This window comes from Eucyclogobius newberryi, unplaced genomic scaffold (assembly GCF_026437365.1).
Source record: "Eucyclogobius newberryi isolate DKJ021-1_F unplaced genomic scaffold, fEucNew1.0.hap1 SCAF_7, whole genome shotgun sequence".
Taxonomy (NCBI): domain Eukaryota; kingdom Metazoa; phylum Chordata; class Actinopteri; order Gobiiformes; family Gobiidae; genus Eucyclogobius; species Eucyclogobius newberryi.
Window position 1 is genome coordinate 22,619,805 of NW_027316389.1, and position 22,823 is coordinate 22,642,627.

Below are 22,823 nucleotides of genomic sequence, written 5' to 3' on the forward strand. Positions count from 1 at the left end.
AATTTACTTAATTAAACATAATTTTAATAATTGCATGTTCAATATAATGGTTACTCAAGAAGACTGTATGAAACCAATGAAACACTGTTAGGACCTAAAAGTCCTAACTATGGCTCACTTGATTGACATTTCAATAAAAACCTTCTTGTAAGTTTCAGTTTTCAGAGGAGTCAGTCTCTTCAGTGGAGCCGTCACTCTCCACCTCCATTCTTCTCTTGTGGTGGATGTTCCTCCGAGGAGAGGCTTTCCTCTGGACCTCCTTTAGGCCCCCCACTGCACTGCCACTGCTGTTACTGCTCGGACTCACTGAGATCTGTGCAATTCTAGAAAAAAGACAAATCATACACAACACATGATGTACATAGACCTCATATATGATTATAGCTATGTGGCCCTTACAGTTTGTCTAGCTCTTGGTCCATCTCTGGGTCAATGAGCAGCTCAGCTCTGCTTGGTAGTGCTCCTAAATATAGAGGAAAGTAAACGCTTATACTGTATGACTCAAAAGTTTAACCAAAGCAAGCTAGAATGTTAAAATAAATCATGGGCATGTACATTTTTCATGGCAAACAGTGGTAACTTCATAAAGTGGGTTAATGAAAAGATGATGTATCTTAATATTGGAAATGTAGCTTACCAATTGTTTGGTTGACAGTTTCAAGTTTTGCCAAACTCATGAGAAAGCTGTAGTATGACACTTTGTCATTTTGTTTCAGGATGTCTCTCATACATGACCTAGGGGGATAACTACAAGAATAAAATGTAATACCTAGTATGGTTTACATACAAATATAGTGCTACACTGCTTTAGGAACTTTGATTACTTGTGTTTAAAGCGGTCACAAAGGGCCTCTATACATTGTGCCAGAGTTGATGTCTCAACTCCATCCTGCTGCTGCTCCTCTTTATCGTTCTCTTCTGCTGCCACAGGAGGGAGCTGCTCAATGGACGTGGAGGTGGGGACAATAACAGTGTTAGGACTCTTTCCTGCAAGCAAATCCTGATAAATCGCCAGTATGCTGTCCAGAAACTCTACACAACACAGAGAGCAAATGTATAGTTATTGGTAAACATACATAAATCATTGTTGTCATGCATAAATACACAGAAATCAACAGGATATAGAAAATAAACATAGAAAACGTATAATAATAACAAACAAAAAAATAGAAATAAGCAGGATGTAGTAACTAAACACAGAAATACCTTGGTAGTACAATTGTAGTTGAAAGGCAAAGAGAAAGTCAGAAAAGGACATCAGGCAATCTATAGCATCGTCCATCAGGACAATCCTTCAAAGCAGAATGTGCGTCATATTGTGGCACTACAACTTGTAACTTGTTTCGTTGTTTCGTTTGTATTGTGAAAATATTACTAGTAATTATGAACTATTACTAACCGGGCTGCACACTGCACCACCTCCATAGGAAAGTCAGGACATAGTAGTTGTAGCAAGGACCTGTACTCCAGCATAGACAGTAGATCTGAAAACAGTAAAACACCAAAATGTCACATAAGGAAGAGAAACCAAACTGTGTCATTGTTGGAGAGGGTTTTGTTGCCTACCACCACTCTTTCCAATCTGTCTGTAGCATCTCCAGAATACTCTGATGAAAGAAGATCTGTTGTGAGGAGTAGCCTTTATGTAACTATACTCTCTGAAGAGTATGTGGTTGCTGTTCTTCACACTGCTGAAACTGAATCCAGATTTAAAGTTAAACATGCTTTTCCATTATGTAAATTACCAGCATGACAAAACGTTATACTTACTATTCAGCAAAATAACGGATCACACCAAATTGGGTGTATTCTTCTTTATGTTCCAAAAGTTGTGTCACAGCATCACATAAGTAGAACATCACATTACTGTCCGCTAGGGGAAAACATGCATTATCATTTTAATCATAATAACAACACAAATGCGTTATAACCCCAACTCTGTCATTGCGTAAATGTGCTGTTCTTTGACACAAAACATGACACTCCAAAGGCCGAAACTGCAAACGCTTTAGCTCAACCCGCTGCAGTGACAGTTCAAGTGGCTAGCTAAAATGTCTCCTAACGTCACCTACCCAGATATTCTTCGACGGGAACCGTGGAATTAAAGCGACTCATTTTGGTGCTACTACAGATAAAAGCCCATACATATATTATAAATGAGTGGCTTTAGTAGCATATACATGCAGACATTAAAATAAAGTCGTTGAGCTGATTTGGAAGGTTTAACGCGGCAGCTCTAGCTTGGTGCCATTGATGCTCCTGAGATGGTGGAGCCGTTGCTGTGGAAACGAGGGATGTTTTGAGTCACTTTAATAAAGGGCATCCCTGAAACAACAGCCTGCAATAGTTCCGTGTTTTAGTTCCTATGATTGAAAATATCTGTTTCTACTTAAACAAAAATACATTAGAATTCAGTAGTATTTTGATACTACTACTATTACTTGATTGGTTTTGGGACTCAATCATCATCAATCATCATACAAAAGAAAAAAAATACATATACTGTATATGTTTTCTTAATCTTAACACACACACACACACACACATATATGCACGTGCACACACAAAGACACAACACGCACACATGCACACGTACACACATACACGCACATATATATATACGTGCACACACGCACACGCACACGCACACACACACACACACACACACACACACACACACACACACACACAACACATACACACATATGTGTGTGTGTGTGTGTGTGTGTCTAACTCATGTTGTGTTGCAACTCTGTATACGAGTCTAAGGCAAAAGCTTGTCTGTTTAATTAGTTATTAGTATTATAGTATTAGTCTTAGTTATTATGCATGTCTGTGTTGTTTTTGAGCGCCTCCCGCTGAGTCTTGTCACTCAGTACTCTGTAAGCCAATTGGCAAATGTATCTATAATTTAAAGGCGGGGCTCAGTTTAAATGCACCCAATCAGATTTAAGTGCAGTGTCAAATAAGGAAGCACTTAAACTGTTTCAGTGTGTGAAGTAAATTCTCTTCCTGTAATATTTCGGATCTATGTTGATATTTACTGCTATTGTATTGAATATTTGTTTTACAGACTTGAATTTTATGCAGCGATGTGTCTAAATGACTATAGAAACGCTGTTGTCAGGGTGGTGGCTCAGTCCCCGCCTCCCCAGTCTCACCGCCCTTGGAGACTTTTAATAAAGTTACTGAAGGTAATTAACCATCAACCGGAAATGGTTGTTTAACATATATCATACAATATGAGTAGGATCCAGCAAATAAGGAACATGCTTGTTCCTCATTAGTTATATAGACGTATTTGTTATTAATACAAGCCAATCACTTTTTGTTATGTGTTTTTATACCTCTTATCATCCGTAAAGTTGATACTGTGAACTCTTATTTTGTGCAAACGGAAGTGTAAAACTGCATTTTCAATGGCACTGTAACGCTTGTATAAAGCTAGGTCGGGTTGCTTCAGTGTGATTGCATTATCGCCTGCGTCTAACTGGACTGCACTGCAAGCATTGCATTGTCTGCTAGAAATAGCAGGTAAGTAAACCATATACATATAAATATGTCATTCTGACATTTAGGTGTAGATGTGGAGGTGGCTTATCCCGTGGTGATGTCGTGTTTGTGCGAGGTCGCTTCAAAGTGCGTTGTTAGGCCTGGTTGTTGGCGCGGATGAAAGGTTAGCCTATCTTCCTGAGTCCAACAGCTTCACCCAAATGGTCTGTTAAAGAGCTAGTCTATAAGCCACACGATTTTACCCCAAATATAATGCTTGTTTTTCTGGTACACTATCATTATAACTCTGTCTTAAACATAAATGAGTGGGTGATTGTGTTAGCGTAGCAACTGTGCCCGCTGTTGCTAAGTTAGCCAGAGCTAAGTTATTTCAGACGGGTATAAGTTCAGAATCAAGTATTAATCTTTTATAATCTCTCATTATAAAGTCACTCGTGGTTTTACAGCGATGCATACGATATATTCTTAGTGACGGCTCATCGTCTGGGACTCCTGGTGCGACATGTTAAGCGTGGAGGCTGTTGTTTTATTACATTAACGTTTTTGTATGTTTATGTCACCTGTCATTATTGTTCTGAAGTGGAATGTTCTACATCTCAAAAAGATCTAACAAAAATACAAATTGCCCAAAATAAAGCAGTAAGACTGCAGTAAGTTGCTCGACTAGAACAAGCAGAGAACTAATGTATTCCACTCTGTCGTGGCTTAATTTAAACAAAATTATACAAGTTAGATTGGGACCCTTGTTCTACAATACAATGACCTTTTAAAGCTCTGCTGTTGTATAGAATTAAACGGTCGACTGATGATTCTGTTCATAAGCATAACACTAGAACCGCAGCCAATGGTCCTCTTATCCCACCACATCCCAAATCCAACTTTATGAAAATAACTGTTTTGTTCAAAGCTTTATCCATTTGGAACCGCATTCCTATTAAAATCCGTCATCTAAAAAATAAATCATTTAAAATGAACCTAAAGCATTATGTGTTAGATTTAAATGTGTACTGTACACTATTGGGGACAAAAAAAATAACATTATTTTCAAAGAACTCTGTAATGAAATATAATAAATATAATACTGCCACCTACTGTAGTTGAACATCTTATTCTTTAGACTATCTGACAATATACAGCATATGCGAAAAGAATGTGTGCGTGCATTCGATTCTTTTCTGCTTTGATCCATGGCTTTCAAAGAGATGAATCGCCGAAAAAGGCTGAGAAGCTCTGGTTTATGTTTATACATGGTAAATCATAAGTTGCCATAAAACACCAAAGAAGAAGGAAATCATAAGTTTTGATTAAGAAAATGTTATTATATAGTTAATATACGCTAATGTGTGATGACTTGACATGAATGCTATGTTACAAAGTTTGCCAGTGCGCACAGTCATTTGCTTTAAGCTTTTGGATCAATACAAACTAAAGCTTCTGCAACTCCTTCAAAGTGCATTAGCTGATCCCAAGCTCATGCTTTTAATAGAGGATCTTGTGCGGGAACCATAATGTGAACTGTAAACGTATAGCTATGGCTTTGTGCATGGCCTTGTGTTGATCAGACTCCTTTTTAGGGGGTCCTCTTGGTACATTTTTCACTTGTACTGTATTACATTAACTAGTTTTTTTTAATTTAAATTCATTTGTTTTGTACTGTGTCCAGTTAAGTAGATTTGGGGAAGCCTACCCCCTGAGTGGCCACCATGGGGGACGACAGTGAGTGGATGAAGCTTCCCATTGATCAGAAATGTGAACATAAGGTGAATGAACCTCTGTCTACTTTTTCCGACTAACCTCTTTCTTTAACTCCAAGCCTCGAAATAACGGGTCGGACACGGTCAGTGACCGACGGAAAAATCAGTTTTGACCAACTCAAAAATAAAATCTCCGAACATACTGACCGACGCAAATTTTTCGGCGCGTGTGACCCCATTTTGAATTTTCTAATGGCCCATTCACTCCGCGTCAAAGTGTCCAGTTTACATTCAAAGTCTATGTGGAGGCGTGTTTTGGCGGCGTGAATCCTGCGTTTTGAGCGTCGGATGTAACACGTCGGGGGTGCCACCAGATTTTGGAATCTGGCTCAGCGTGTCAACAAGACTGAATAAACGCGCTGAACCAAATGATGGGTACCTGTCCATTTTGACAGGGACTTAAAAATAATTATTTCAAAGCTTGGACTCTACACAATATCTTCAAAGTGATTACGCTGGTGACATAGTTTCTCTTGCTCTGCTGGTTTGGACATGATAAACCCATGTTCAACTGTATGGTATGCTAAAATTATTGCAAACTTTACAATGAATATTGAAACAATTCAAAACGCTTACTAGAAGAAGAAAAAAACATTTTGGAGCCATAGTGCTGATGCTCAGGCTCACAGAGCCCAGTTTTTGCCTGCAGAGATGGGGAATGTGTAATCATATTTTCAGTTACAGAAATTTGAGATTTTAATATGAATTCTAAACAACAATCATTCAAATGTGTTCTGACAGACTATTCAACCGCTTGTTCCCGTTAGGGGTCGCGGGTGATTGGAGCCTATCCCAGTGACTTTGGGCCTAAGGCGAGGGACAACCTGGAGGGGGGTAGCTTGTTGCAGGGTTAACTATTGGTACTATTGGTAAATTCATTCATCACACTCTATAGTGTGATGAATGAATTTACCAGCAGTGACCCAGCTGCTCATCGGGTTGTTCCACGACTTTTTATTTTGTTTTTTATTGTTTTTGCTAATGCATCTTCATGGATGTTTGGCACACCAGCCAGTAATGTACAGTTTTTTCCTGTTCAATTCTGAGCTCAGTTATGTAAACTTACACCTTTTACTTTCTAACGGTTTCTTACAACTCTTTGTTTAGGTGTGGAAAGCGCGTCTAAATGGTTATGAAGAGGCCCTAAAGCTCTTTCAAAGAATAGAAGATGAGAAGAGTCCAGAATGGGGAAAGTACTTGGGACTCGTGAAGAGATTTGTCACAGAGTCAAATGCCGTGGCTCAGCTCAAAGGCTTGGAGGCTGCCCTGGTCTTTATCGAGAATGCCCATGTGGCTGGCAAGTACGTCAATGCCTAGAACTAATTCTTTACATAAGTGCAGCAGTGGTGGCCCAAGGCTAGTTGTGTTCAGTGATCATTCTATTTAATTGAGTGGACAATTTAAAATATATTAAACCTTTATTATCTGAGTGGATGATCTGCTCATCAGGAGGTATTTCAAGAGTCAAGAACTAGAACTACTCCTACAATGAAGACTTCCTCTGTCCTTTGAACCTCTTGTCAAGAAAAAACTAAACTTAAAAAGATGTAATTTAATAGATATTTTATTTATTGAAACCAACAAAATATTGTTAGTATAGGCTCATATTTATAGAACACTTGTATGCCTTTTTTAATTAACAAGCTATAACAATTGTAATTAAAATAAATGCAGTCTTTCTTCACCCCCATTGACTAGTAGTGCAACATGACACTCATTTACAACAGATGCTTGCGTGTCTGGTTGCCATTGCCAATAGCATATAAATGGACGCAAAGTCATTGTGCCACTAGACACTTGGGAAACAACTGTCTGCTATTGTATGAAAGTGTGTTTGAGCCTGAAGAGCAACAAATATTTTTTACCCATTTTATATAATGCATTTCATGACATAAAGTAATATGCAAAATGTGTTCTCCTTTACAGATCTGCTGGGGAGGTAGTGTCCGGTGTGGTCTGCAAAGTGTTTAACCAACCAAAAGCTAAGGCTAAGGAGCTTGGGACAAACATCTGTTTGATGTACATTGAAATTGAGAAGGCTGAAGTTGTTCAGGATGAATTGATCAAAGGCCTTGATAATAAAAACCCCAAGATTGTGGTAGCCTGCCTTGAGACACTCAGAAAGGGGCTAAGGTAAGACCTCCAGCCTGTGAGGTTTATGTCTGATGTAATGGCTTAATCAGCTATGCTAATAGCTAAATACTTAACATTATCTTCCGTGTTCTACCACTCAGTGAATTTGGCTCAAAGATTGTCACATTGAAGTCAGTGGTGAAGATTTTGCCCAAACAGTTTGAATCCAGAGAAAAGGCGGTGAGAGATGAAGCCAAACTCCTTGCCGTTGAACTCTACAAATGGATCAGAGATGCACTTCGAAATCCTCTGCAGAATATCAACTCTCTGCAGGTGGGATTCGTTTGTTTGTACTATCCATATGATCGTCAAATGAAGATGAAAATATGCCAAAGTCCTTGTGTATTTCATGACATCTCTTTGTATCATTTGCTTTTACAGCTAAAAGAGCTGGAGGAAGAATGGGTGAAGCTACCCAGTGCTCCACCCAAACAGTCCAGGTTCCTTCGATCTCAACAGGACATGAAGGTGAAGTTTGAACAGCAGCAAGGCCAAGGAGATCACTCGGATGGTAAAATCAGTTTAATCAGTTTTGTTTAATGCAACGTTTGAGGATTTTAGAGTATTCTTCTTACTTGTATTTGATATTAGGGGAAGATGTTGAGGAAACGGTGGCAGCAGTTGACCCATTTGAACTGCTTGAAGCTGTAGACATTCTTTCAAAGATGCCCAAAGACTTCTATGAAAAAATAGTATGTTATTTAAAAGTTTCCAATTAAATAATCCTACAATAAAAGACTCTAACTACTGGTTGAATCTAACCATTTCCCCAAACTGTTAACAGGAGGCTAAGAAATGGCAAGAGAGAAAGGAAGCTCTTGAAGCTGTGGAGGCCTTGGTCAAGAATCCTAAATTAGAAAATGGAGACTATGGTGATCTTGTTAGAGCTTTGAAAAAGGTAAAAAAAATCTATTGTATGTTTCTTCCTTGTACAACTTTTATTGCATTTATGGCTTAATGTATCACTTCAGGTTGTGGGAAAAGATGCAAATGCAATTTTGGTATCCATGGCAGCTAAATGTCTAGCTGGGCTAGCTACAGGATTAAGAAAAAAATTTGGTCAATATGCTGGACAAGTAAGTGGCTTGGAATGTTTGTTTTGTTTTTTAAAGATTTTTGGCTGTGGTCTTACAACTATATTTGTTGTTCTAGGTTGTCCCAACTATTCTTGAGAAATTCAAGGACAAGAAACCCCTGGTGGTACAAGCACTGCAGGAGGCAATCGATGCAATTTTTCTCACTGTAAGTACCACAATTTATTCTTAAATTGTTGTACTTTTGAATATGCTGTTTCTACACTGTACTCTTTATTCTGCAGACTACTCTACAGAACGTTTCAGAAGACGTGTTGGCTGTAATGGACAACAAAAATCCCTCTATAAAGCAGCAGGCCTCTCTATTTCTTGCACGTTCTATAAGACACTGTACACAGGCAACAATACCCAAGGCAGTCCTCAAACCCCTTTGTGCTGCTCTCATCAAGGTAAATGAATAGTATCATTTGGTATGCCTTTTAATATCATGGTCATGAATACAAGCACTAGCATTCATGTTTTTGTCCCGTGTTTTTAGCAAGTGAACGATTCTGCCCCTGAGGTGAGAGATGCTGCTTTTGAAGCTTTGGGTACAGCTATGAAAGTAGTAGGAGAAAAGGCTGTTAATCCTTTCCTCGCTGATTTGGACAAATTAAAACTGGATAAAGTAAGTAACTCGGAATAAATGCATTGGTCAAATGGCTCTTTATAGTATGGTTCTTTTAAGGGCATCTTATTTTGCCATGTAGATTAAGGAGAGTGCTGACAAAGTGGAGGTTCTTGGAGGAAAGAAGAGCACTGGTGGAGGAGGAGCCGGGACAGAGAAGAAGCCAGTCACTAAAGTGTCAGCTCCTGCTGAAGCTCCTCCCAAATCCGCTGCACACCCCAAGAAATCTACTGTGTCTGCCTCTAAGGTACCGGTGACTGCACAGATCACAAAACGGTTTCATAAACGCGTATTAACAATAATTACGTGTTATTCGAAAGCCCTCTTTAGGTCCACCTAAGAAAGGAAAACCCGCTGCTGCTGCTGCTGGGAAATCCAAGAAGTCCTCTGACGCCAAAGAAATTGCAGAAAATGAACTCGCGGTAAGAAAGAATATTGTACATCAGTTGCAGTTATAACTAGACTTAAATTTGGCGTTAACATTTTGCTTCAAGCACTGCAGCAGGATCTACAACATCAGACTCCACCCTAAAGATACACAAAATGCATAGTAATTTCAGTTGTAGGTAAATGTACTGTGAGCGTGGTGTGTCAGGAGAGAAATGTACTGCACTGGTGATGAGACACACAGTAAAAATATGCTGTAACTAATTGTACCTTTCCAGATGAATCCCGTTTGCTTCATCAGAAGATTCCAAAAGCCTAGCTTTGCATTATTGATGTAAAATGCTACAATCCAATGTATCACTCTTATGTTCATGTCAAGTGGGTTGGCCTGTGGTCAGCCTTTATATTAAGATATTAAGTGAACAAAATCTAAAGCTATATTCTAAAGTCACATATGCATAAGACATGCATGTATACACTTAACATTTTAAACATTGCTGCCTTACAAACTGCTTTATGCTTTTTGTTTGTCAGCCGGAGGTCTGTGAAGACTTGGCTAGAGGTGTTCTTCCTGCCTCCTGTCTACAGCAGCTAGACTCTGCAAACTGGAAGGAGCGGCTTGCGAGTATGGAAGATTTCCAGCGGGTAAGTAGTTCATCGGATTCAGCCTAATTGTTGCTGAGTTTAATGCAACTGAAGAACAACTGGGCTAAAACTTTAAAACAAGACATGTGTATCAATCGGCTGTTTTTAGGCTGTTGAGACAATGGACAAAGCAGATATGCCTTGCCAGGCCTTAGTCAGGATGTTGGCCAAAAAACCAGGCTGGAAAGAAACCAACTTCCAGGTTTGTCTGCGTTTCCTTTGCCTTTTTGCATTTCGCCATGATTCTTTTAAAAAAAATTATTTTGTCAACAGGTCATGCAAATGAAGCTTCACATTGTAGCACTTGTAGCTCAGAGAGGGCAGTTTTCAAAGACGTCTGCCTTGGTGGTTCTGGATGGGTTGGTGGACAAAGTTGGAGACGTCAAATGTGGCGGTAGTGCTAAAGAGGCACTCACTGCTATTGGAGAGGCATGCTCTCTTCCTTGGGAAGCTGAACAGGTTTGTAGTCTAAAGGTGCATTTTGTTTGATCCGGTTTCAGGTCCGAAGGGGCCCATGCTGGCTCGCTTTAGGCCCGCAGACTAGTTTACTACAAAATTATTGAACAAGACTCTGGTCAGAATGAAACATATGCTGACTTGATCTGGTGACAAACCGCCGCATTTCCAGTGACGATTACTTTATTTGTTGAGCCGACATACCTTAAGTAACCAGTCTCTTTATGTAAATAAAGAGACGCGCAAGCAAGCAGGTGAAATATATGCAGAAAAGTCAGGGTGAAAAAATGCAAGTTGTTTACTCTAGTTTCAGCCATGTCTCACAATGTTACAAACTAAGGATAATTTAGATTTTATTTATAGAAGTCTCCGGCAAGCTGGGTTCTTGCATTGGAAATTCAATCTGCCATTAACGGAAGCGGCTTGAGATTCTCTAAAGTGAACCAGTCTGGGGACCAGTGCTAGTGGAATCATTGTTCGATGTATGTTTCAAATGTTTTTCTGTTTTTAGGTTGTATCTATGGCGTTTGCACAGAAGAATCCAAAGAATCAGGCTGAATCACTCAACTGGTTGGCTAATGCTATTAAGGAGTTTGGTTTTACTGGGTACATATTCTAAATTAACCTTTTTTGTCTTTTTTTTTTTGTTTTTTTTTTTCCCTTATGTGTTGTTCAAGGTGTATATTTATAGACTCCTTATTGTTCCCTCATCAAAACATAACTGGTGTAGCATTTTGCTTCATTCACGCTAAGCTTGTGAATCCTGGTTAGAAAATCCTCTCAAGAGTGTCAAAAGCACTCTGAATCTCCTTGATAACTGACGTGTTCTCGAGCTGCTATGTGGCTGCGCGTGAACTGCGTGTTGAAATCATCAAACTGTAATTCCCTCTGTAGCCAGTGGATGGTGCCGAAACTCTAAAAGTATTCTCTAAAACATGCTCTCAAAGGGAATGCCATGTTTAAAGGCTAATTAAAACACAAATATTGCACAGTATTTGTCCTTTAAGCCTTCTATACAAATGTAAAGGCCAAGTTTTTGGTGACATCACTTAGTGGTCTGCTGGGGGTTTGACATACATACTTACTTACTTACTTACTTACTTACTTACTTACTTACTTACTTACTTACTATTTATTTTCTGGAGCTTACTTTAAAGGTATCAATGGTTCAAAATTGTTTTGTTGGTGTAAAATGATTAGCCATATGCTTTTCCCTTCCAGAATCAATGTGAAAGCTTTCATTAACAATGTGAAGACCGCTTTGGGGGCAACTAACCCTGCTGTGAGAACTGCTGCCATCACACTGCTGGGAGTCATGTACCTCTACATGGGAGCTCCTCTCAGGATGTTCTTTGAAGATGAGAAACCTGCTCTTCTCTCCCAGATAGATGCTGAATTTGACAAGGTAACATTCATTTAGAGTCCACATTTAAAGAATGCAAGTTTCTTTGTGGAACACAGCTCGAGTATTTCTCATACTGAAATGTGTGTGTATTTTAAGACTCGGGGCCAGACTCCTCCAGCTCCAACCAAGTTTACAAGGAAGACGGGGGGAGCTGTTGAAGAAGAAGGGGAGGATGCTGAGGAGGCTGAAGACGATGGTGGCAAACCGGACATCATGGATCTACTGCCCAGAACCAATATTGGGTAATCATCATCATTCAATCCAGCTAAAACTTAACAAAAAACAAACCCTGTGGCCATTTCATACTTAACTTTTTTCCTTTTACATAGTGACAAGATAACTACCGACTTGGTGACTAAAATTGAAGACAAAAACTGGAAGATTAGAAAGGAGGGTCTGGATGAGACGGCCGCGATCATCTCTGAGGCAAAGTTTATCACTGCCAACATTGGGGACCTGCCACTAGCCTTGAAAGGACGACTCAGTGATTCCAACAAAATCCTAGTTAGTGTCTGACCCATATACTGTACCCTGGTCTGTTTAATTTCCTCCTCGCGTTCGGTTTGAAAAAAATGCTGTAAATGTTATTTTAGGTCCAGCAGACCCTGTCTATCCTGCAGCAGCTTGCAACCGCAATGGGACCGGGACTGAAGCAACATGTTAAAGCTCTTGGATTTCCTATCATCACAGTATTGGGAGACAGTAAGGTGAGCACTTGATATTTAAAAAAGGCACTTTGGCCTTATGTTCTTGACAGTACATGTCCTGACAATGACCTTTTTTTTTGTAGGTTAATGTCAGGACTGCTGCCATGACCACCCTGCAGGCCTGGGTGGAGCAGACTGGTATGAAGGAGTGGCTGGAGGGAGAAGAGCTGTCTGAGGAGCTCAAGAAGGAGAACCCTTTCCTCAGACAAGAGGTAAAAACAATTTAACTTCTGAGCCGCTCAAAAAATCTTGCTGGACCAAAGTGTTTATAACAGCTGCACACACAGCCTGGTGCTGATATAAATGTTCTATCCCATTCTCTCTGCAAGGCTAACTTGAGTGATGAACACACTGGGATGTAAACATGGGAAATGGCAAAAAGGTTCATTATTCCTCACCTCTCCTAAAGCTATAAAGTTAAAACTGCAGCGTTCTCATCCATGTCCGCAAAGGACACCCAGTCCACAACGCATCGCTATTAATCCTGGTTTAGTGTTGTTTGAACATCAAAAAGTGCATAAACACCATCACATGACGGTGTTTATGCTGCTTGGATTGGTAAAGCTAGACATTACTTCCTGTGTCGTCCACCAACTTTCTGTACAAAATTGTTTTGATCCACATTTTATGAAATGATTTATAATGATGGCTAATCGTTGAACTTTTTATTGTCTCAAAGCGAGTCGCTTTACTCTGGACAAGAAACTGCTGATGCTAGCTTTGTTAGCTCGCAACTTTTGGCTCTGTTGTCTTTGCACTCTGAGGATCATGAGATTTAAAATCTCAAACAATTCTTAACTCTGTGGTGCTTTGTCTCACATTTTCTAAATTATTTAAGACTCAAAAATCATGCAGTGTGTTCCGGCCTCGATCTAAAATATCCTTAACTTAATTTGTTAAGGCTTTTTGTGTTAAGACCAGTTTGATTACCTCTGTCATTTAGTCTATTTGGGCAACTAAATACTTCATTATTTGATTATGAGCATTTATATGGGACAACAGCAGAAAAAATGCAGGGAGTGAGTTACAATATTACATATAAATGCACTAGTACTTTTCTGTGTACCGGGAAATCTGTGTGTAAAGTTTTTGCATGAACTTGATTGTCGTCTTGTGTGGTTTGTGTCATCGAGCTGGTCAATAGTTTTTAGAGCTTTTACCACAACACCTCTTAAATCAGCAGGTCATGTTTTTGTCAATCAAGAATTTTTGTTGACTATAGCCCTAAACTCTTTGTATTGTATTGTAGTACTTTTCTAAATGTATTTAATCCTGCAGCTCTTGGGCTGGTTGGCAGAGAAGATCCCGACCCTCCGGACCGTGCCAGGGGATTTGATGGTGTGCTTGCCCCAGTTGTATGCATGTCTGGAGGACAGAAATGGAGATGTCAGGAAAAAAGCACAAGATGCTCTGCCGATGTTTATGATGCATTTGGGTTATGACAAGATGAATAAAGCTACTTGCAAACTCAAAGTAAGAAAATATTTTGTAAATAAATACTTTTGATTATTGGTTACTAATCTATGATCTTTGATCTATGATCCAGCCTGCTTCAAAAGATCAGGTGGTAGCAATGTTGGAAAAGGCCCGATCAGCAGTGCCTGCCAAACCTGAAGCACCGAAAGCTGCTGGAAAAGAAACGAGCAGAGCCCCCTTTGGTTTGTTCACTTTTATGAGCGTGCATGCATGCTATAGATTTAGTTGTCTCAAATAGTCTCAAAGACTTTTCTGTTTGTAGCTTCCAGATCCCTGCCTGCCAATGAGGAAGTTGATAATAAACCAGAAACTAAGAAAGTTAAAGGAGGTGCACCTGCTGTCAGAAAGGTGAGTGGAGTGCTTCACACATAGCTCACTCGGACAAAAAAATCTGCTGCAGTCTCTTAGATGGCTGTTTGAGAAATTAATTTTGCCCTGGTGCAGATGTATTGTAAAAAAACAGCTCTTACGGTCACAATTAGACTGTGATGTCCGTCTCTAATTGTAGAGCATTTTATTGTTCAGGAACCAGGAAGTGTGCAATTAGGCTTGTACTAAACTAGTTTTTCATGTTTTTAAAAAATCAGGTACACCGCTTTTGAAACTGCCATTGTTCATTTGGCCAAGTCATCATCTCTTATGTTCTTTTTTGTACTTGAGTTAATGTCATGTTTTTCCACTCGCCTAGCCCCCTTCCCCTTCTGAAGATGCTCCAACCCCCCCTGCTCCCTCCAAGGCCAAGGACAGTATTGCTAGTAAAAAGCCTCATGCTAAAGGGAAGGCTGCTGGCGTTCAGCAGGTAGAAGTGTAACAAAGTGTCATCACAAATCTCACTGCAGTGTTGCTTTAAACCAATTTGTGTTACTAAACCAACTCTAGTTCTTAAATAATCTCTTTCACCTATTTTAGCAAGTAAACAACAAGATATGGCTTTATGATTTGTTCCAGTTATAGTGCAACGTCTGTAGATCTGTGTTTCTTGGGCATGCATTATTTTGCTACAATGCCAAGCTTTAGGATTTTCTGTTTGGGTTGGTAACATAAACCCTAATACTTAAGTTTAACTACTCACTTGTGTTGCTCTTGAACTCGACACTTTATAAAGATTTTAACCCTTGTCCATCTCTTTTCCATCTGGACCACCGATGGTCTAGATTTGTTCTAATTCTAATTTGTACCTAATTACTAATACCGACACTAAAAGCGTCTTGAGTGCACATAGTTGGGTGACAGTTTAGATCCGAAATGAAATACTGTAGTTGTACTAATTCCTTTTTTTTTTTTTTTGTCTGAAGTGTCAGATTACTCCTGCATGGAACTGTGTTGTACGTTTCCTCAATCGTCTGTTCATGAAAACACAAACGACCTTTTGTTTCTTGCTGTGCACATGCGCGTTCTCACTGTTGCGTTTGTGCCGCTCAGGGGCCGGCTGCCAAGAAGCCTGCAGGCAAAGCTGTGAAGGATGAAGAAGATAAGACTGGGCCAATTTTCATTCTTATTCCCAATGCGAAAGAGCAGAGAATTAAGGAGGAAAAACAGCTGAAGGTGTGTTGAAATTTTTTAAAACTAATACAATTAATAGCTTTCCCTTCAATGCATACCTCAATGAATAACTTTGCCAGCCATATCAGTTTTTCTTTCACGATTTTTGTTTTTTCCTCAACAGTATTCTAGATTCAGCTGCTTTTTGACACACCTCTTTATTCAATAGAATATGACTAAAGGTGTTCTGTTTTGTAGATCTTGAAATGGAATTTCATTACGCCTCGTGATGAATATGTCGAGCAACTGAAGACCCAGATGATCACTTGCTTTGCAAAATGGCTTTTTGATGAGCTGTTCCACTTCGACTTCCAGAGGCAGGTCAAGGCTATTGGTGTTATGATTGAGGTAGATTTGTAACCTGTTCCTCCAACATAAAGTATGACTATTTTGATGTATGACTATATTGATTTATGATGGTTGTATTTGGCAGAGGCTAGAAAGTGAAAGTGAGGCCACAATTGGCTGTTTGGACCTGATCCTGAAGTGGTTCACTCTGCGATTCTTTGACACAAACACCACAGTATTAATGAAAGTGCTGGAGTATCTGAAGCTCCTGTTCTCCATGCTCACCCATGAGAACTACAGTCTCACTGAATATGAGGCCAACTCATTTGTGCCCTACCTCATTCTTAAAGTGAGCTTTTAATTTTTTGTTGTGTAAATAAAGAACTGGCCTAGTGATGTAAGACATAATGTTCCTTTTGGCAGGTTGGGGAGTCCAAAGACATTGTACGCAAAGATGTCCGTGCTATACTTGGCATGTTGTGTAAGGTCTATCCTGCTTCCAAGACGTTTCCATTTCTCATGGATGGAACGAAGTCAAAGAATTCAAAACAGAGAGCAGGTATGCCCTGTTAAGCTAAACCAAGTCCATTTATCTCCAGTACATTGTGTTTGATGCTAATTATTTTTATATTCAGAATGCCTGGAGGAACTGGGCTGTTTGATAGAGGACTTCGGGATGAATGTATGCCAACCCACGCCTGCAAAGTCTCTGAAGGAGATTGCGGTTCACATTGGTGACAGAGATAACTCTGTTCGCAATGCGGCTTTGAACACCGTTGTGGCGGTGTATAATGTCTGCGGTGACCAGGTCTACAAACTGATAGGAAATGTAAGGAGTTTGCTTAGCCGTTTGTTAAATCGTTTTTCGGAAAACGGTGTCAAAACTCTGATCTTTCTAGTTGTCTGAGAAAGACATGAGCATGCTGGAGGAAAGGATCAAGCGCTCTGCAAAGAAAACTGTGGCAGCTCCTGCCAAACCGACCGCACCAGAGAGGACACAAAAGGAGCACCCGGCCAATCCCACTGGCACCTTTCTCCGCAAGCCTGCCCAGGAAGATCCCAACAAACTGAAGTAATTTTTATTCAAATATAACCTTTTGAATCAAAAAGAACAGCTAAATTTTTAATATCATACTATGGGATGCTATTAAAATGAAGGGAGAAAGGCAATGATATGGCTATAATATCCAACGATCCTTCCTGGCTGGATAGCATGAAGTCCTTGCAAACACAAACTAAACGGAAATAGAGTGGGTAACTTTTCTATAATGTATTGCCACAGAAAGGCTTGTATCTTGCATGCTGTCATTCCCAGCCTTTCCAATGTTGCATGTGTAATGTATGGTAGTAGTAGTAGTAGTGCCGTAGTGATGGTAACATTTGCATGCAGAGTATGTGGGGTGCTTAAGTAGGATTACTATTTCTAGCTTGTTTTTTCCTACCTACTCTACCATTGCATCCCAGGTTGCTTTCATTGGCATTTTTTAAATCCAAATGTCTGTGAAAGCGGCCTCTTTGTTTAACCCTCCATCTCTCTTCTGGTGTGATTTCCTCCTTTCTGCTCATCCTGCCATCCTTTTTGGAGCAGAATAATGTATCGCACGTATAGGATGTAAGTACTTCTCCTGCGCCTCTCCTCTGTCTGGAATGCCGAGCAAACATTGGTCTATTAGACAGATAGCCATTAGTGCTTATAAAATTACCCTTTTTATTTTTACTAAAGCAGGTAGGTAAAGCAATGTTGTCTTTCATCTTGTGCTCTTTAATATTACAGTGTTGTTTACATTCTGCTTTCCCCCCTAACACACTTGGTATGTCCAAAGATCAGATTGTCGAATTGGTGGTTTTACGTCTTTGAGTTGCTCCTTTTTCATCCCTTGTTGCTTTTTTCACACAGCTGACAACTTGAACCAGCTTTTGCAAACTTCCCAAAATTGGATGGTTCTGCCACTTTACACCCTTGTTTTGTGTGTCTGTGCTGACATTTTGTTTTTACTGTCAATACCTTTCAGCCGCTTGACCTGTCACTCATCTTTTGCAAATCATTTGCTTGTTTACACATGCAATCACTAGTCACGCATTTGACACAAGTTTACAGATTGCTTACACACTTTGGTTGATTTGCATTCTCCGAAATGCATCTCGTTTTAGAATTGTTAAGTGCTAATGTAACGTGTTATAACTGTAGCCCTACACACACTGTTTTTGCATCATATTGAATTACGGATACATTTGCAATGTGAGGTTTGGATGGATCTTATCAAATATCTTAACTTGCTGCATGTTTGTTTTTTTATTTCCCGCCAAACCAGTCAATCTCGTCAGAATGCACACCACAGCGACCACCCCTCCATCCCCAAAGAGTTCCAGTTGGACTTGGACATGATTGAGATGGATACGAAGAATGTCTGTGATCTGCCAGACCTTGTTCAATTCAAGCTGGACGAACTGCTGGAGCCAGTCATGATCCCTGAGCCCAAGTAATTATACAGACTCCAAAACCTTTTTAAGTACAACTCTATAATCTGATAAATGACAACAATCTACTGTTTTTTGTGTTTTAAGGATGCGTCCCGTATCGCCACATTTTGATGACCTACACAACAGCACGGCCTCCACTATTAACTTTGTAATTTCTCAAGTGGCCAGCGGTGATATCAACACCAGCATTCAGGCACTGGCACAGGTAAATGGAAAGGTGATCTGTGAAGTTTTAAATGTATAACAACGGGCATTAAGGGCTTGACGCCAATCATATACAGTGATCGATACGCCATTTGTGTTTCAGTAGTGTAAACGATAATATAGAACCTACAGGGACGGTTTCATGTAATCACGATAATGCGAAACTGAATGGTGGTTTTCATAAATGTAAGAAAATGAGATATCGACTTCATCTAAAACAAATTTATTTTCATTACAATGTTCCTATCTTTGAAACTTGAGCTGTAGTTTTACATTGCTACCAGAAGAGGTCATTAATGGTGCAGGTAATTTCAGAATGGCTCTGAAAGTCTCTGGTGGTATGTGCAGATTGATGAGGTGCTGCGTCAGGAGGACAAAGCAGAGGTGATGTCGGGCCACATTGACCAGTTCCTGATTGCCACCTTCATGCAGCTTAGACTCATATACAACACGCACATGGCTGACGATCGGCTGGACAAAAGGGACATCTTCAAACTGTACAGCTGCATTATAGGAAACATGCTCTCTGTAAGTTGACTGTAGGTTTACTTTCACTTTAAGATTAGAGTGCCTTGCTATTGACGCTTGCCTTTCTCCACAGCTCTTTTCCATGGAGTCACTGGCCAGAGAAGCATCAATGGGAGTGCTCAAGGACTTAATGCACGGGCTCATAACACTGATGCTGGATGGTAGAGTGGAGGACATCGAGGAGGGGCAGCAGCTGATTCGCTCGGTTAATCTGCTGGTGGTGAAAGTGCTGGAGAAATCTGACCAGACAAATATTCTCAGGTATTTAAAACGCCTCTTAAATGTTGCATGCTATTTGTACTGTTAATAAACTCATTGTTTTGTGGGACAGTGCTCTACTGGTGCTGCTGCAGGACAGTTTAGTCACATCAGCAGGATCTGCAATGTTCTCTGAGTTGGTCATGAAGGTAAGCACTGATCCCTGCTTAGATTAACTCTTTGTCACTGAATTTGAGTTCAAATAAATTACTATTTGTGTTTGCCTAGTGCCTGTGGAGGATGATCCGCTTCCTCCCAGAGACGATCAACAGTATTAACCTTGACCGCATCTTACTTGATGCCCACAACTTCATGAAGGTTTTCCCGAAAGAGAAACTGAAGCAGCTCAAGAGTGACATGCCGCACAGAACCCTCAAGACTTTGTTACACACATTGTGCAAACTCATGGGAGTTATGGTAACATCCACATTATTTTTGCTTGATTGCCCTAATATTTTAAGGAATTGGATTAATGGACAAAGTGTACCAGTGTGATCATAGTGGAAGATTGATTTATGTTAATGCTCTTTAGATCCTGGACCACCTCTCAATGATTGAAAATCGTAATGAGTCAGAGTTGGAGGCTCATTTGAGGAGAGTGGTCAAACACTACGGAAACCAATCCGGCCCCAAGAGCGACCGAGGCAACGAGAAGTCTGGATCACGATCGGTTTGTGCTCTTCTCTTAAGTTTGAGTAATTGTCTAAAAAAACAAAACAAATTAGGAAAAAAATGTGAATCGTTTTCAGAAACTCCTGTTGATTGTTTTATACATCGTATAATGTTATTACTACATTCTAATTTATTTTATCATTTGTTTTCCAGGATGATCGCATGTCAAAGGCAAAAGTCAGCGACATCTTGTCTGAAATCTTCAAGAAGATCGGCTCCAAGGAGAACACTAAAGAGGTCTGTTCTTTCACCACTGAATGCCTCCACAGTTCTTTTTGGACTAAATAATCTATATTGCATTTTCTCCAGGGCCTGACAGAGTTGTACGAGTACAAACTTAAGTACTCTGATGCTGATGTGGAACCTTTCCTAAAGAACACCTCTCAGTTCTTCCAAAGCTACGTGGAGCGAGGCCTTCGGGTGATTGAGTCGGATAGGGAGGCTAAAACCCGCATCCAGCCATCAGGTACACTTCCTAAGAACCAGGGGCTGCTCTAAATATTTCTGAAGGAAGAACTAAGGAGGTGCACATCATGTTGCGTGCAGACTCTCCACCAGTTTTCAAACTTCCACCCTCACCTAAACGGGTGAGGGTGGAAGTTTGAAAACTGGTGCCGCTCAGAGCCTCTTTAGTCATTTTATTATACATGTATGCTTTAATTCAAAGTCTGTTTCAAGTTTATTTTAATCTGTCAATATTTGCATGCAGTGATACCCCAGCACAGTGTTGAGTCCAGTCTTGGCCACAATGAGGAGCTAAACCCTGCAGTGTACTACGAAAGACTCAAAATCCTACGCCAGCGAAAAGGCTTGGAGAACACTACAGTGAGTTCATCTGAATTTAACATTTTGAATGTGCACGCATCTGTACAAAAGAAAACCGCATACAATATAATATGTATACATTTAAACAAATAAAATTACACCTAGCCATAATGATGATGTAAATGTACAGTTCAAAGGCAATTGTTTATATCTGTAAATCACCAGTCGTATGGTATAGGACTATGAAAACAGCTCTGTGGTGGTGCGAAGGCTTACATTTGCTTATTGGTCCGTAACATATCCTGGCAGAATCTGTTGCATATTGGGAGCAAACCTGACTGTTTTCTGCTGTGTTGTTTATAGGGCATTGGCACAGATGACGAGCCTCAGCAGCGCCCCCTCCTGTCCAAACCCTCTGTGGCCTCCTCCACTGACATGCTCCAGAGCAAACTATCCCAGCTCAAAGAGTCCAGAGAGCTGTACCAACAGGAGCACAACTCTCACTCCCCCACGCACGCCCGCTCCTCCTCACCCGCCGCTAACCTGGATGACCTGAAGAAACGCCTGGAGAGAATCAAGAATATTAATAAGCAGTAGGAGAACTCCACTCATCCTCAACTGCTGATGCATTCTGTTCATAAACGCGCTATTATCTGTGTGTGATCAATTTGGGTGTGTTTGAGCCTGACTCCGCCCACCGTGCCTGTTCACTCGTATACATCGTCATTACCGGCTGTTTAATGCACGTCTACATGCATCTGAAGATATCCAAACATCATATCCCAACTCGCAACCATTTTCATACTTGAGTTAGTTCTTCCATTATCAGGGCTAAAGACAGTAATTTATTAGTTCTCATTTGAACCTTAACTTGCCTTCATTTCCTTGTCTGTTTGATTTTGAATGTTTTCACTTGTGGACACTTTTCTATATTCTATTTCCTTCTAATATTTTTGACCGACCTCCATGTTGTCTTTATGGCACAAAACCTTGTATATATTTAAAGGCCCTTAATTCCATGTAAGCAGTTAACTGACCATTTGCAAGTTTTTGCGTTAGAGCCACGTTGTATGGCTGTAGTTTCTGCTCTGAATTTTTAGATATTTTTCTGAATCCTGAGGCTGACAATGTCACTCATTTAAACCTTAACCACGTTATTTTAATGTAAGATCGTTGGCATTCAAATGGCTCCCACTGACCTCTTAGAAATAAGTGGCATGTCGCTTGGTTGTAAATAGTGTATGTATTTGGCTCTTAACATTTATCAGGCCCCAGAGCTGAACCAGGTGCGACTGAAGAATTCACTGTGTTCGTATGTAGGTCCAAGAGCATGCCATGAAGTGGGTCTTTGTTTTTATTTTCTTTGTAAATAAAGTTTGCTTACTAAAAGGCTGCTTATTAATTATAAATTCCTAGTTTTTCTTACCAAGATGATAACAGGGGCTGTCAGTCATCTGTTCTGTAGCCGAATGTTGACAAAGGAAAAACTGATAAAATAAATAACTTTTTTGTTTTATATTCAATTCCAATGTCAGTAATGTCTTACATTTGTTGCTCCAGGGTTCCTTGTTTAATCCATTGTGTAAATGGCAATAAAGTCCTGTTTTTTGACTATTTCTGTCCATCTGTTCTCTGATTGCCTAGCCAGTCAAGAATACACACTTGAATACTTTATGAAGCTCTTGATACGGTTTCTTCTGTACAGAACATGCAAGAGCCAGTTTTCCAGGCATATTTCTCTCAAATAGTCACACTCTCATTTTACAATGTAATATATATTTTATTACATAATTCATTGAACATTTATTTGTCCCTGTTTATTATGTGACCTTATTTTGCAGGCCACCAGGACAATGGTTTTTATTCAACAATTGTCAAAAACATTTGTTTTTCGATTGATGCTTGACA

General features: G+C 39.9%; 2 protein-coding genes across 4 annotated transcripts; one reads left to right on the forward strand and one right to left on the reverse strand.

Moving 5' to 3' along the window:
• Window positions 1-81: 81 nt before the first annotated feature.
• cstpp1 (centriolar satellite-associated tubulin polyglutamylase complex regulator 1) lies at window positions 82-2,292 on the reverse strand. The gene is made up of 9 exons (XM_072435686.1): window positions 2,073-2,292; window positions 1,771-1,873; window positions 1,567-1,697; window positions 1,400-1,484; window positions 1,207-1,292; window positions 825-1,032; window positions 638-747; window positions 400-463; window positions 82-323 (listed from the first exon to the last, which is right to left on the reverse strand). Exons 1-9 carry the CDS (start codon window positions 2,113-2,115, stop codon window positions 155-157), a joined length of 999 nt encoding a protein of 332 aa, XP_072291787.1. The 5' UTR covers window positions 2,116-2,292; the 3' UTR covers window positions 82-154.
• A 1,120-nt stretch (window positions 2,293-3,412) lies between these two features.
• Window positions 3,413-22,529, forward strand: ckap5 (cytoskeleton associated protein 5). 3 transcript variants are annotated; one of them, XM_072435790.1, is made up of 45 exons: window positions 3,413-3,534; window positions 5,177-5,273; window positions 6,375-6,568; window positions 7,194-7,400; window positions 7,502-7,673; window positions 7,782-7,911; window positions 7,992-8,092; window positions 8,185-8,298; window positions 8,372-8,476; window positions 8,553-8,642; window positions 8,719-8,883; window positions 8,973-9,101; window positions 9,184-9,348; window positions 9,422-9,523; window positions 10,023-10,133; window positions 10,243-10,335; window positions 10,407-10,592; window positions 11,101-11,195; window positions 11,811-11,994; window positions 12,091-12,236; window positions 12,324-12,498; window positions 12,588-12,701; window positions 12,785-12,913; window positions 13,980-14,174; window positions 14,248-14,359; window positions 14,440-14,525; window positions 14,866-14,976; window positions 15,600-15,722; window positions 15,918-16,067; window positions 16,153-16,356; window positions 16,431-16,566; window positions 16,643-16,836; window positions 16,907-17,079; window positions 17,596-17,619; window positions 18,320-18,487; window positions 18,573-18,693; window positions 19,041-19,220; window positions 19,294-19,481; window positions 19,552-19,627; window positions 19,707-19,895; window positions 20,011-20,148; window positions 20,304-20,387; window positions 20,460-20,625; window positions 20,866-20,975; window positions 21,279-22,529. In XM_072435790.1, exons 2-45 carry the CDS (start codon window positions 5,217-5,219, stop codon window positions 21,510-21,512), a joined length of 6,126 nt encoding a protein of 2,041 aa, XP_072291891.1. In that variant the 5' UTR covers window positions 3,413-3,534; window positions 5,177-5,216; the 3' UTR covers window positions 21,513-22,529. The 3 variants fall into 3 exon arrangements, with proteins under 3 accessions (XP_072291891.1, XP_072291892.1, XP_072291894.1); XM_072435791.1 differs by lacking the exon at window positions 17,596-17,619; XM_072435793.1 differs by lacking the exon at window positions 14,866-14,976.
• Window positions 22,530-22,823: the final 294 nt, after the last annotated feature.